The sequence below is a fragment of the Bufo bufo genome, chromosome 2, assembly GCF_905171765.1.
Source record: "Bufo bufo chromosome 2, aBufBuf1.1, whole genome shotgun sequence".
In the NCBI taxonomy this organism is placed as follows: Eukaryota; Metazoa; Chordata; class Amphibia; order Anura; family Bufonidae; genus Bufo; species Bufo bufo.
In genome coordinates, this window is record NC_053390.1 from 4,538,540 (window position 1) to 4,553,853 (window position 15,314).

Below are 15,314 nucleotides of genomic sequence, written 5' to 3' on the forward strand. Positions count from 1 at the left end.
TACTACCGTCAAAGAGGTGAGGAGTTTCCTTGGTTTTGCCGGCTACTATAGACGTTTTATCCCCCATTTTGCTCAAATAGCTGATCCTATCCAGGAACTCTTGAGGGGGCAACCCAAGAAAAGCCCTAGAACTCCTGTGCCCATTGAGTGGAATGAGAAAAGAGAGATAGCGTTCCAATTGCTAAAAAAGAAACTGACCGAGCCTCCAGTGTTAGGTTATCCAGATTATAGCAAGCCCTTCCATCTGTATACTGATGCTAGCAAGCGAGGCCTGGGAGCTGTGTTAGCCCAGATCCAAGAGGGAAAAGAGAGAGTGATAGCATATGCAAGCCGCTCCCTGAAAGGAGCTGAGAAAAATGACCAGAATTATAGTTCCTTCAAACTAGAGTTCCTGGCATTAGTGTGGGCGGTGACAGAAAAATTCAAGGATTATCTACCCGCCACCCCGTTCATTGCATTCACTGACAATAACCCTCTGGCGCATCTAAATACAGCTAAATTGGGGGCCTTGGAGCAGAGATGGGCCTCTCGCCTTGCCAACTATAATTTCTCTGTAAAGTATCGTGCTGGACGTACTAATGATAATGCTGATGCTTTATCCAGACTTCCCACAGAGACAGCTCCTGATGATGTACGAGATGCTTGGGAAGATGTAGAGATGCCGGCTTTCTATAACAAATTTGCTCAACAGGATCAGGCTCGAGCTACCAATGACAGAGCTGCAGTTCCTTCACCCTCCAGTAGGCCTGAACCTAAAGAAGAAAGGTGGGTGAAACTACAGTCTGAAAGTACAGGGAGTGCAGAATTATTAGGCAAGTTGTATTTTTGAGGATTAATTTTATTATTGAACAACAACCATGTTCTCAATGAACCCAAAAAACTCATTAATATCAAAGCTGAATATTTTTGGAAGTAGTTTTTAGTTTGTTTTTAGTTTTAGCTATTTTAGGGGGATATCTGTGTGTGCAGGTGACTATTACTGTGCATAATTATTAGGCAACTTAACAAAAAACAAATATATACCCATTTCAATTATTTATTTTTACCAGTGAAACCAATATAACATCTCAACATTCACAAATATACATTTCTGACATTCAAAAACAAAACAAAAACAAATCAGTGACCAATATAGCCACCTTTCTTTGCAAGGACACTCAAAAGCCTGCCATCCATGGATTCTGTCAGTGTTTTGATCTGTTCACCATCAACATTGCGTGCAGCAGCAACCACAGCCTCCCAGACACTGTTCAGAGAGGTGTACTGTTTTCCCTCCTTGTAAATCTCACATTTGATGATGGACCACAGGTTCTCAATGGGGTTCAGATCAGGTGAACAAGGAGGCCATGTCATTAGATTTTCTTCTTTTATACCCTTTCTTGCCAGCCACGCTGTGGAGTACTTGGACGCGTGTGATGGAGCATTGTCCTGCATGAAAATCATGTTTTTCTTGAAGGATGCAGACTTCTTCCTGTACCACTGCTTGAAGAAGGTGTCTTCCAGAAACTGGCAGTAGGACTGGGAGTTGAGCTTGACTCCATCCTCAACCCGAAAAGGCCCCACAAGCTCATTTTTCATGATACCAGCCCAAACCAGTACTCCACCTCCACCTTGCTGGCGTCTGAGTCGGACTGGAGCTCTCTGCCCTTTACCAATCCAGCCACGGGCCCATCCATCTGGCCCATCAAGACTCACTCTCATTTCATCAGTCCATAAAACCTTAGAAAAATCAGTCTTGAGATATTTCTTGGCCCAGTCTTGACGTTTCAGCTTGTGTGTCTTGTTCAGTGGTGGTCGTCTTTCAGCCTTTCTTACCTTGGCCATGTCTCTGAGTATTGCACACCTTGTGCTTTTGGGCACTCCAGTGATGTTGCAGCTCTGAAATATGGCCAAACTGGTGGCAAGTGGCATCTTGGCAGCTGCACGCTTGACTTTTCTCAGTTCATGGGCAGTTATTTTGCGCCTTGGTTTTTCCACACGCTTCTTGCGACCCTGTTGACTATTTTGAATGAAACGCTTGATTGTTCGATGATCACGCTTCAGAAGCTTTGCAATTTTAAGAGTGCTGCATCCCTCTGCAAGATATCTCACTATTTTTGACTTTTCTGAGCCTGTCAAGTCCTTCTTTTGACCCATTTTGCCAAAGGAAAGGAAGTTGCCTAATAATTATGCACACCTAATATAGGGTGTTGATGTCATTAGACCACACCCCTTCTCATTACAGAGATGCACATCACCTAATATGCTTAATTGGTAGTAGGCTTTCGAGCCTATACAGCTTGGAGTAAGACAACATGCATAAAGAGGATGATGTGGTCAAAATACTCATTTGCCTAATAATTCTGCACGCAGTGTAGAGTGCTGGGTGAGTTGTTGGACTTCATTACTAGTGGCAGAGCCCCTGAGAGGATCCGGCGTAAGAGTGCAGATCCTGAGCTCATCAAACTGTGGAGACAGCGCCATCAACTCTTCATACAAAAGGGCCTATTGCTACGGAGAAGCCTAGACCCAGTGTCCAACGAAAGAGTACACCAGATTCTCATACCCCGACGAGATGCAGGTATGGTGTTGGAGATGTACCACAATCAATCCGGTCACTTTGGGGTCCAAAAGACTGAGGCTACTATCCGCCAGCGGTTTTACTGGGTGGGCATGAGAGAAGACATGGAGAAGTGGTGTCGAGAGTGTGTAGCCTGTGCCTTGAAACGAAGTGAGCACCATGATCAGAGGGCACCACTAAGACCCATTGTAAGTACCCGTCCTCTTGAACTTGTCGCCATCGACCATGTAAAACTGGAGCCTAGTCGCTCAGGGTATGCTTATGCCATGACTATTATTGACCATTTCACAAAGTTTGTTGTAGCAGTGCCTGTGAGAGACCAGACAGCCAAGACTACAGCCGAAATGTTCTGGAAGCACTTTCTCCTGCCCTATGGATGTCCAGAAAAGATCCTCACCGATCAAGGACCTGCTTTTGAGTCCCATCTGTTCCATGAACTGTGCCGCTTACACAACTGTAAGAAGATCCGGACGACGGCCTACCATCCTCAAGGTAACGGATTATGTGAAAAAATGAATCAGACCTTGATAGAGATGCTGAGGGCCGTGCCTCCTGAGAGCAGAGGAGATTGGCCCAGTCTGTTGCCACAGCTCATGTTCACATACAATCATACCATACATTGTTCCACCGGGTATACCCCTTTTTACTTGATGTTTGGGCGCCAAGGGACATTGCCTGCTGATCATTCATTGGACATACATGTACCTGATTGCATTAACCCATTACCTAACACCGACTGGGTTGCTGAGCACCAAAGGCGATTAGATGCAGCCAAAGCCATTGTTCAGGAACGTATGGACCTTGCTAGAGACCGACAGCAGAGAGACTATGATCAGGCAGCCCATGCAGAACCCTTGACCATAGGGGCTGTGGTATGGTTAAAGAATAACCGTCGTACCAGCAAATAGGACAGTAAGTGGGAACGAAGTCCTTATGTTGTCACTGCAATCCCAAATGTTGGAACTCACACTTATGAGATCACCAGGGAAGGCAAGGGATCCCAAATTGTACACCGAAACCGGTTAAAGCTCTGCCTGACACCAGAACCTAGTGACGAGAGTTCTGGATCTGAGTATCCTGTGTCGGAGTCAGCAATACAGCCCGAGGATCCTATGCAGGCTGTTAGTAATCTGAGGTATGACGCGGATCCCATGCATTGGCTTCTGACACCTTGGTTGAACTTGCTGGTGCCTGCTCCGGCACCTACTGTAGCTTCACCTCCAGAAGAGCCGGTTCAAGATGCTCCGGATCCAGTTCCCCCTCTCGTGGATATTGTTGTTCCAGTACTTCCTGTTGTTCCAGTTGTTCCTGACCGAGGTCTCACGGATGGAGACCCTCCTGTTGCTCCTCTCCCTTCTACCTCGTTGCTAAGGGAAGAGGAGACCCCTGTTTTGAGAAGGTCTACCCGGATGACCAGGGGACGCCCGCCAGTCCGTTTAGGAGACTTTGATTATTCTGGTGGTGTCTCCTCCCAAACAGTTGCCACGGGCAATACCTTACTTGACATTTGTGCGCAAGAATGGACTCCTCCACGTGAGCCCTTGCCTGTGATACACCCATGGGAAACTCCTGGGTAGTTCCGTTATTTTGCTGTCCTTTTATTGTGCAACTTCATACTAAGGAACCGTGCCCGGAGACAGACTCAAAAGTACCTGAGCCTCTGAGATTCTTACTCTTTTAAAAGTATTGTGCCCAGAGATGGACTCCACCGCATGAGAGCCTCTGTGAATTAATAAGAAATAACCTGGGTACGGACTCATGTTTGTTCTTTGAGCCTCCAAGAACTTTTATACTGTTTTATCCATTTTGCTGTTCTATCATGGACTTATTCATTGTCATGGACTATCCTGGTTCTAATGTTACGCTGTGCCAGGTCAGCGCCCCCGTTCCATTCACTATCCTGAGAGAAGAGAACGACGCCCCTTGTCACCACACTTCACTTTTGCCAATTGGACCTGATGTAAATGTAAATGCAGATGAATTACATGTATGTATGCCTGCATGTCTCTTTTTTCTATTTCAGGTAGATTCCAGTTGGGCGACCCATGAGGGAGTACGAGGTCGTACTCAGCTTAAAGCAGTGGGGTATGTAGTATACGGGAGTTGTAATACCCGTTACTACCAAAGGTCACTTGGTGTGCTGTCGTCCCTCCTAATTATGGGGAAGTTGGTATATGTCAGTTTTATAAAATGTCATGTAATGTAATGCATGTATTTCCCTGTTGCTATGAAACTTGCAAGTACAGGCCGGCTAGGGGTGTCATTCCAGCTCTTAGGCATTAGAGGGAGCTAGGGAGCCCTAGTTTATATAAGGGCCAGACAAGGAAGGGAAAGTCAGTGTAACCTGATCTAGTGTGGAGTGCAGAAGTCAGTCTAGACCACAGCTCAGAAGTTTCTAGAGCCTGAGGAAGTTTCCAGAAGCTGAGAGAGACAGAGGCAAAGATCAGGAAAGCCAGAGGTACTCAGAAAGACAGAGGAGGTACTGACAAAAGCTATAGCCAAGGATATAAAGCCAGAATTAGGTTAATGGGCCTTGGTGAAGAATTGCTGTATTCCAGGATCAGACAGAATTAGAGTGCAAGCTCCTGTGCTGCAAGTCCTGTGTTCAACACTCTGTAATTACCCTGCTGTACTGAATTGCCTGCATTGACCGAATTGCAAAATCGACTGTATGCCAAGGAACTGCATTTCCTATATTGTCTCTGCTTGCAAAACTACTAAAGTTGGAGTTCTGTTTTAAGACTACGTTTCCTCAATTTATTCCTGCATCCGCAAACGGCGTGCCACCGTTTACTTGGCACTGGCGTCACGAACTATTCCTTACCTATACCTGCCCTTGCAGAGAGTCAGCTGTACCAGGTTAGTGTATATTGCACTACATCAACCAGAAACATCTACTACACACAACTTGAGTACGCTGCACCCATTTCAAAATTACAAAAATAAAGTTCAAAAGTAGAGAGCAGGGGATCCCTGATACATATACACTCACCTAAAGAATTATTAGGAACACCTGTTCTATTTCTCATTAATGCAGTTATCTAGTCAACCAATCACATGGCAGTTTCTTCGATGCATTTAGGGTGGTGCTCCTGGTCAAGACAATCTCCTGAACTCCAAACTGAATGTCAGAATGGGAAAGAAAGGTGATTTAAGCAATTTTGAGCGTGGCATGGTTGTTGGTGCCAGACGGGACGGTCTGAGTATTTCACAATCTGCTCAGTTACTGGGATTTTCACGCACAACCATTTCTAGGGTTTACAAAGAATGGTGTGAAAAGGGAAAAACATCCAGTATGCGGCAGTCCTGTGGGCAAAAATGCCTTGTGGGTGCTAGAGGTCAGAGGAGAATGGGCCGACTGATTCAAGCTGATAGAAGAGCAACGTTGGCTGAAATAACCACTCGTTACAACCGAGGTCTGCAGCAAAGCATTTGTGAAGCCACAACACGCACAACCTTGAGGCGGATGGGCTACAACAGCAGAAGACCCCACCGGGTACCACTCATCTCCACTACAAATAGGAAAAAGAGGCTACAATTTGCACGAGCTCACCAAAATTGGACTGTTGAAGACTGGGAAAACGTTGCCTGGTCTGATGAGTCTCGATTTCTGTTGAGACATTCAAATGGTAGAGTCCGAATTTGGGGTAAACAGAATGAGAACATGTCTCCATCCTCTGATGGCTACTTCCAGCAGGATAATGCACCATGTCACAAAGCTCCAATCATTTCACATTGGTTTCTTGAACATGACAATGAGGTCACTGCACTAATATGGCCCCACAGTCACCAGATCTCAACCCAATAGAGCATCTTTGGGATGTGGTGGAACGGGAGCTTCGTGCCCTGGATGTGCATCCCTCAAATCTCCATCAACTGCAAGATGCTATCCTATCAATATGGGCCAACATTTCTAAAGAATGCTATCAGCACCTTGTGGAATCAATGCCACATAGAAGTAAGGCAGTTCTGAAGGCAAAAGGGGGTCCAACACCGTATTAGTATGGTGTTCCTAATAATTCTTTAGGTGAGTGTATATATATATATTTTTAAATAACATTATGTATAGCCTATGGTCACTGTGGGTCTCCATTTTCAGGCATATTGGACAAACCCATGGTGAGAAATGATCGGTAAATGTATAATGGTGAAATTCGATAGAAGAGAGGAGAACCTGAAAGTGAAGTATTAGGCCTCATGCACACAGACTTTTTTTTTGCGGTCCGCAAAACGGATTTCCGTTGTTCTGTGATCCGTGACCGTTTTTTCATCCGTGGGTCTTCCTTGATTTTTGGAGGATCCACGGACATGAAAAAAAAGTGTCCGCCTGGCCGTGCGGAGTCAAACGGATCCGTCCTGACTTACAATGCAAGTCAATGGGGATGGATCCGTTTGATGTTGACACAATATGGTGCAATTGCAAACAGATCCGTCCCCATTGACTTTCAATGTAAAGTCAGGAGTCCCTATTATACCATCGGATCAGAGTTTTCTCCAATCCGATGGTATATTTTAACTTGAAGCGTCCCCATCACCATGGGAACGCCTCTATGTTAGAATATACCATTGGATTTGAGTTAGATCGTGAAACTCAGATCCAACAGTATATTCTAACACAGAGGCGTTCCCATGGTGATGGGGACGCTTCAGGTTAGAATATACTAAAAGAACTGTGTACATGACTGCCCCCTGCTGCCTGGCAGATGCCAGGCAGCAGGGGGCAGACCCCCCGTCCCTCCCCCCCTGTATTTAACTCATTGGTGGCCAGTGCGGCCCCCCTCCCTCCCCTGTATTCAACTCATTGGTGGCCAGTGCGGCTGGCCCCTCCTCCCTCCCTTGTATTTAACACATTGGTGGCCAGTGCGGCCGGCCCCCCTCCCTCCCTTGTATTTAACACATTGGTGGCCAGTGCGGCCGGCCCCCCCTCCCTCCCTTGTATTTAACACATTGGTGGCCAGTGCGGCCAGCCCTCCCTCCCTTGTATTTAACACATTGGTGGCCAGTGCAGCCGACCCTCCCCCCCTAATTAAAATGACCGACCCCCCATCATTGGTGGCAGCGGAGAGTTCCGATCTGAGTCCCAGTTTAATCGCTGGGACTCCGATCGGTAACCATGGCAACCAGGACGCTACTGCAGTCCTGGCTGCCATGGTTACTTAGCAATTTTAGAAGCATTATACTTACCTGCGATGTCTGTGACCGGCCGGGCGCTCCTCCTACTGGTAAGTGAAAGGTCTGTGCTATAACCAATGCGCAGCACAGACCTTTCACTTACCAGTAGGAGGAGCGCCCGGCCGGTCACAGACAGAGAAGGTAAGTATAATGCTTCTAAAATTGCTCAGTAACCATGGCAGCCAGGACTGCAGTAGCGTCTTGGCTGCAATGGTAACTGATCGGAGCCCCAGCGATTAAACTGGGACTCCGATCGGAACTCTCCGCTGCCAGACAATGATGGGGGGTCAGTCATTTTAAATAGCGGGGGGGGGAGTGAGGGAGGGGGGGCCGGCTGCACTGGCCACCAATGTGTTAAATACAAGGGAGGTAGGGGGGGCCGGCCGCACTGGCCACCAATGTGTTAAATACAAGGGAAGGAGGGGGGGGGGCGGCCGCACTGGCCACCAATATGTTAAATACAAGGGAGGGAGGGGGGCCGGCCGCACTGGCCACCAATGTGTTAAATACAAGGGAGGGAGGGGGGGCTGCACTGGCCACCAATGAGTTAAATACAGGGGGGGAGGTGGCGGGGGGGTCTGCCCCCTGCTGCCTGGCAGCACCTGCCAGGCAGCAGGGGGCAGTCATGTACACAGTTCTTTTAGTATATTCTAACCTGAAGCGTCCCCATCACCATGGGAACGCCTCTGTGTTAGAATATACTGTCGGATCTGAGTTTTCACGAAGTGAAAAATCAGATCTAAAAAGCTTTTATGCAGACGGATCAGCGGATCCGTCTGTGTGAAAGTAACCTACGGACAAGGATGACGGACGCGAATGGCAATCTTGTGTGCATCCGTGTTTTTTCACTGACCCATTGACTTGAATGAGTCCATGAACCATTGTCCGTCAAAAAAATAGGACAGGTCATATTTTTTTGACGGACAGGAAACACGGATCACGGATGCGGCTGCAAAACGGGGCATTCTCCGATTTTTCCACGGACCCATTGAAAGTCAATGGGTCCGCGAAAAAAAATGGAAAACGGAACATCGGCCGCGGATGCACACAACGGTCGTCTGCATGAGGCCTTAATGGAATCAGCTTTATGGTGAGATGTTCACCAGAACCAGATTATAGAACTTCCCCGCTGTCCAGCAGGGTACTTGGGTCACTCACACCACGGTGTGCAGCTCCTTGGGTTATGTATGGTTACTTACGATATTGTGACTTGGGTTGAGTGAATTGAGCTTCTGATTGTAGATCCGAAGTCGGTGTTAAAAAAAACGTCATTTGTAATGCAGATTCCGTGCAGCATTAAAATGGATGTGCTCCATGTAGGAAAACTTCATTGGTAAATCCTTTCGGTATTCCTATCTGCGTATTTAAAAACATTTTAAAATAGGAATCTGAAATTGGCTCTGAGGCACCTGCCAGTAGCGAAGCCCGGATTCCTATTTTAAGATAAGCAGATAGGAATATTGAAGTCATTTACCAAAGTCTCGCGCAACTTTGGCTGAGACTAAGTTGTCGTACACAGAACACATCCATTTTAATGCCGTATTATTCATTACAAATGAAGTTTCTTAACGAATTGACCTTGGATCTGAAGCTCGATTCTTGAAGCCTAATTATGACGTTTTCTCTGGAGCTTTCTACCGACCTATACATTGAGGAGTGCTACTCCAGTGAAACTTCAAAATCCAATTTCTTTTACAAGTGATCTCTTTCACAAATGGTCGATACCCCGGGATGCACAGCACTCCCACCACCTCATTCACCGCATAGGAGCTCTTCACTACGGAGAGTCCGGACCTTCCATCAGGATTCGGCTGTTTACATTGGGCTGCAGGGAAAGCACAATAATGATAGGATGACTATCAGGTCAGCAGGCATTAGTCGCTGGGTACATTATGTATTCCACCAGATGCCCCAACCCCCCCCCCCCCCAAATCTCATTCTATTATATACAGTCCAGTTTTCAGACTAAAGCCTCCTTCACATATCAGTGTTCGATCAGTGTTTAATATCAGCGATTGGGAGCCAAAACCAGGACTGAAGCCTCCAGAGACAGGAGGCATAAGGCAAAGATCTGCACCTGTTTAGAGCCGCACCTGGTTTTTGCTCAAAAAATCACAGATGGAAATCACTGACCGAACACTGACGTGGGAATGAGGTATAATGCTGGAATCCCACAAATTCCCTCCTCTGTACAGCCTTTCGACTTTTTCAATGCCCTGAAATAAAAAAAATGACTTCAGGGAACTTGCATGTGCTTCGATGAAGTCTTTTACTGCACCTGAGGGTTTGCTTGTGACATGGGCCATGGAGCCATCATACACTACAGTTCAATTTGATAAATGATATCAGAACTGAGGAGACTTCCAATATTGTGGACATTATCACAAGCAGCGTAGGCACTCACATTACAGCGCATACGGACACATTGACCAAGCCGTATATTTCTGTGTACAACAGGATTCTGAAATCACCCAGACTTTCCCCTTTTAGGCTTCGTTCACATCACCGTTCAGCCTTTCCGTTCTCCTGCTCCGTTAAGAAGCAGGAGAACGGAAAGGACAGATTTGGCACATAACTGAGCCGAACAGAGATTTTGGACCCCTAGACTATAATGGGGTCCGTTAAGTTTCCGCACAGATGATGATTTTGGAGCGGAGACAAAAGTTGTGCATGCAGGACTTTTGTCTCCGCTCCAAAAACATCTTCTGAGCAGAAACCTAACAGATCCCATTATAGTCTATGGGGTCCAAAGGCTCAGTTCGGCTCAGTTATGTGCTGAATCCGTACTTTCTTCTTAACGGAGCAGGAGAACGGGAAGGCTGAACGGTGATGTGAACGAAGCCTTAGTCACAGCTTTTACAGTCTTCTCAGTGATTTTTTTGAGCATCCTCAGATAAAGTTGGCAAATACTTACAGAAAATATTTTTCATTTGCGTAAAATTTCTGCTATAAGCTATGGATAAAATAAAGTTTTTTCCACAAACATGTTTTTAAGTTTCATTTACTAGAGTAGAATGTGTTTTGCTGCATCAAGCATCCATTTCTTATAACCATGTTTTTGTGGTTTATCGTCTATATTTTTGTGTAGTTACCATCATAGCCAGACCAATGGGGGAGCACGTTACAGCTAGAAGGATATGTTCAGAGAGGCATTCAGTATTACCAGAATTTACTATATAAGGGCTCATGCACACGGCCGTGTTTTGTGGTCCTTAAACTGCGGATCTGCAAAACACGGATTCCGCATGTGTCCGTTTCGCTCTTTACAGAATGGAACGGATGGCCCGTGATAGAAATGCCTATTCTTGTCCACAAATAAGAATAGGACATGATCTATCATTTTTGCGGGGCCACGGAACGGAGCAAAAGATGTGGACAGCGAATCTTTTGCGGTCCCAGCCACAAGAAATGTGGCTTGGATGCGGACCCAAATAATGGTCGTGTGAATGCGCTCTGATACTGTTATAACCTTGTTATTACATCTCCTTTCCATTAGTTCCTGTTTACGCTAGTAAATGAAACTTTAAAAAAAGTGTGGAAAAAAAGTTATTTTTTTTATTGTTTTAGGCCGAGTTCACATCTCCATTCACATTTGGAGATCAGGCAGGCTGTTCCTACACAGAGCAGCCTTGCTGGACCCGGCAGTGATCCAGCCAGATCACCAGAATGGACATGTGAACGCGGCCTTATAGCAGAAATTTTCAGGAAATTAAAAATATTTTGTACTGGGAGGCTTTTTGGGCCATTAAATTGGGCACTAGAGTCCCAACAGGACAAATTGTATCCATCAGCTCATTTTTAGTTGGCACCAGAAGGAATTACCTTTCTTATCCTAATTAGCTTTCCTGACGAAAAAGATAAGGTAAATCCAAAGGCAGCTGCTGTTAGACATATTAATCTGCATATATTTTTCCCAGAAACCAAGAGGAGCATTGTGCAGCCTAGAACAGTCATCACGTATACTATATGGTCTCCTTAATAGAAATAGTAATCAGATAGAGGACCCCAAAGCTTTTCAGCTAGAAAAGTCAATTCTATCTGCTTCGCTCTGATCAATGGCTTTTGTCCTGAAAGAGCTAGTTGCAGAAGTGAAGCTGGATTAGCTATTTTCCCAGCTATGCTAGGAATCCCATTTGAAAGGCTAAGAAATGACTGGACATCTGTGCTAAAGTTTTGAAACACTCATGTTTTTTAATCCTTTCAGAAATAAAACTGAATTTCACATGTTTTCCATGTGAGGATCTCTCTCTTGATTCACATGAAATAAATTGCTAAATATTTGGGTTTGTTAGAATCCATTTCTTTAAACTTCAGGATGAATTCTCAATTGATAAAATGTATTTGCTCATCTCTAGTATATTTATACTTACCCCCTTGTGCTTCACAGATTAATTGTCAATTTTATTGTTTTATTCACTAAGTGTTTGGTGGTAGCCTCAAACTGTTCAATCAGTGCTTTTTCATAATAAGATTTTTATCTATTGCTGTGCTGGTTTCCCCCCATAAAGGGGACACAAGCAAATCTCCTTTCCAAAACAAAGGACAACTGAATCTCTCTTCCCAGGAACCCATTTCTTTCTGGGTAACTACCCTTTAACAGAGCTGAGCAAATAACATTTGTTTGTGCTGCCTGAGAGGCCTTGGTTGGAGCACTATTTCTCCTTATTAAGGGTGCCAAGAACGCATGATGAGTATTATAAGACAGTCAATGCTCCTCTGGGTTTCAAGGAAAAATATAAAATAATTAGCACATCTTATATCTGCTGGCTTCAGATAGGTTTAGGAATGCTAATTTAAATATGTTTCCCAGAAACCCAGATAAGTCCCAGGCAACTAATATATTGCCCATAAACCCAGAGTAGCATAATAAGATCTCTTTCTTTATCTAGTCTTAGGAGTGTCAGGAGAACAGAGGTATACCAACTTTTAAGGCAATTGGAGCATATTTGAGTTTCCCAAAAATTTGGCAAATTGGACCTGAAACAAATTTCAAGAAATTCACTCATCTCTAATGTAGACACGAACTGTCTTCCTGACTTTATGAATTTACAATGAAGACATGGGGTTTGACGGACTGCTGGAAATATTGTCTTTTTTTTTTTATATCTGCTGCTGTTGGTTGATGTTTTTATGTGATTCCTTGTGGAGTGTTTTTCATTGGTGGGCTAAGGTGTTGAGCACATTTCTACTATAGTATTAATACTACATTTGTCTTCAGTTCCTCCACTGACTTCTGGTTCTTTTCTGTAACCGTCCCTCATGGAGTTAGAGTCCTCATTTACTGCACACAGTTTTGGTCAGTGTTCTATGTGCTGTTTCTAGAGCTTTGAGGAATTTCAAGTTGTTGGAACAAGGTTTAAAATGTCACAGATCACACTAAAACATTTTTTGTGAAATGAAGGCAGCACCAACTTTGCTGAACAGGATGAGAAATCTAAATTTCAAAAGGTTCAAAGTAAATCATCTCTTCACATGTAATTTATATCAAGATTGATTGTTCTATTGTGGTGAAACAGTAAAATCACAGTGCTTCGTTCCTTAAAGGGTGTACGACCAGTGTGGTCATAGGTTTTCTTGGATCCTCCAAAGGCAAGGATTCTGATACTTCTTCCATTTATACAGAACACATCCCTTATAACTGTATTGTAATCTCATCACTAAGATCTTATAGGTTATTACTGAATCATCCCATAAGAAATAGACCCTGGAGACAAATGTTTGCTCCAAAGTCACCTTCTAAAGGGTTCTTGTGTCAGAGCCTGAGCCCACTGGGGAATCTTTTGCCCATCTTCTGGTCCAATCTGCCTCTGTGAGGTTACCTGCCTGTAACATACAATGAAGTCTACAAATACATCATAAAATGTCTATATAACTCCTCCAGACTCACCTGCCACTCTTATGTGGTTTCCATATTCTCCAAATCCTAAGATGATTAAACAGATAGTATTCTGAAGAAGTAGCCATCCCAGAGACATTGTGAGAAGCTCCTGACCAACAAATAGTGTCTAACTGTCTAAGAAGTCTATTCTCATGGAAGCTGAAGACATTTCTTCCTCTTTTGCAGGAAGACTTCAGATCTGTTTAAATAAATTCTTTCTCAACATGAAGCAAGTTCTGTGAACAATCGGATTTTCCTTGTGGTTATAAATTTTCTTCAAAAATAACATTGAACTTAGAGCGAATTGCGAAAAACAGGAAGAAAACATTTTCCTGTTTGTTTCTAGGAACTTGCAGGCTAAGAGTCTCGTAGGGTGAGATGCACATAGATGTCAACAGCTATCTAAAGGCCCCTTTACACAGAAAAATAATGGGGACATTCATCTAGTAGCGCGGTCACCTAAGTCATCACTGGTGGACGGCAGATTGTGCTGTTCGTTCCTGATAATTGCCTGCTGTGTTGGTCTGTGTGAAGGTATCCTTTATGTGCATGGGGACCTCCAACTGAACCCTTCCCCCCAACAATTACAGATTTCAACATGCCCAATCCTTTTGTTCTCAGGGAGACACACTACTGCCAGGGGAATCTGGAGGGGTACAAATTCGTTTGGAGGATGTCTGCAGGGGAAGGGGAGGGGGTGTCTTGGGATGGTAGAGCAGATGCAAACTAGGTGTAGGAGGGTTGGGGAGAGAGCTGAGTCAAACAAGTGAAGGTTATCTGGTGTGTATTGCTGGCATAGAAGTCAAAAACCACCAAAATATCTACACACAGGTTTTCTGGGATTAGGATATTGAAGACCAATCCATAGGATAGGTCATCAAGATCAGACCAGTAAGGGTCCAACACCCTCCACTGATCGACTGATTTCAGGATCCAACAGCCACCAGAACTAGGACCGCGTACAGAGCTACAAGCCGACGGGTCCATACACTGCGTGGTGACCATGCCGTGGTTCTACAGTTCGTCTCCTTTAACTTCAATCATCAATATCTTACTTCTAGAAAACCCTGTTAAAGCACACATCTGATGTGCTAATAGTGTGCCCAAAGTAGGTCATAGGCCTGTCCTGCACCCCAGTGCCCCTTATACATAGGTGACATTCAGGGCCGGAGTCAGCACCCGGCATACCCGGGCAAGTTCCGGGGCCCACTGAGCTGCTATGAGCACTTCCATCAATGACACTGCTGTCATTTCACTTATGCAGTACCCCTCTGGTGGGCCCTCTGACAGTCACATGAGGCCGGAAGTGTGAACACAGTCTGTGAGTCTGCACTGTGACTGTCTCTTCTCTGTGGGACAGGAGGGTGGCAGGCGGAACTCTTCAAGTTGCCGCTGGATGCTGTAGACCAGCTTAATGCTATTTGGTTGTTTTACTGCCTCATTAACCACCTGAGCCCCCTTAGCTTAAACACCCTTAATGACCAGGCCACTTTTTACACTTATGACCTACACTACTTTGACCGTTTATTGCTCGGTCATGCAACTTACCACCCAAATGAATTTTACCTCCTTTTCTTCTCACTAATAGAGCTTTCATTTAGTGGTATTTCATTGCTGCTGACATTTTTACTTTGTTATTAATTGAAATTTAACGATTTTTTTGCAAAAAAATGACATTTTTCACTTTCAGTTGTAAAATTTTGC

The 15,314-nt window shown here is 44.8% G+C and overlaps 1 protein-coding gene across 4 annotated transcripts in view; it reads right to left on the reverse strand.

The window, feature by feature from the left end:
* LOC120991959 (C4b-binding protein alpha chain-like) overlaps positions 1-13,753 on the reverse strand; it is a 76,887-nt gene extending 63,134 nt beyond the window's left edge. For 3 of the 4 annotated variants that reach the window (XM_040420708.1, XM_040420709.1, XM_040420707.1), the window contains exons 1-2: positions 13,620-13,753; positions 9,375-9,557 (exon numbers count right to left, since the gene is read on the reverse strand). In XM_040420708.1, coding sequence (XP_040276642.1) covers positions 9,375-9,557; positions 13,620-13,707 — 271 coding nt within the window. In that variant the 5' untranslated portion in view covers positions 13,708-13,753. The remainder of the gene's footprint in view (positions 1-9,374; positions 9,558-13,619) is intronic. The other variant, XM_040420710.1, reaches the window with a different exon arrangement.
* Between the last annotated feature and the right edge of the window lie 1,561 nt (positions 13,754-15,314).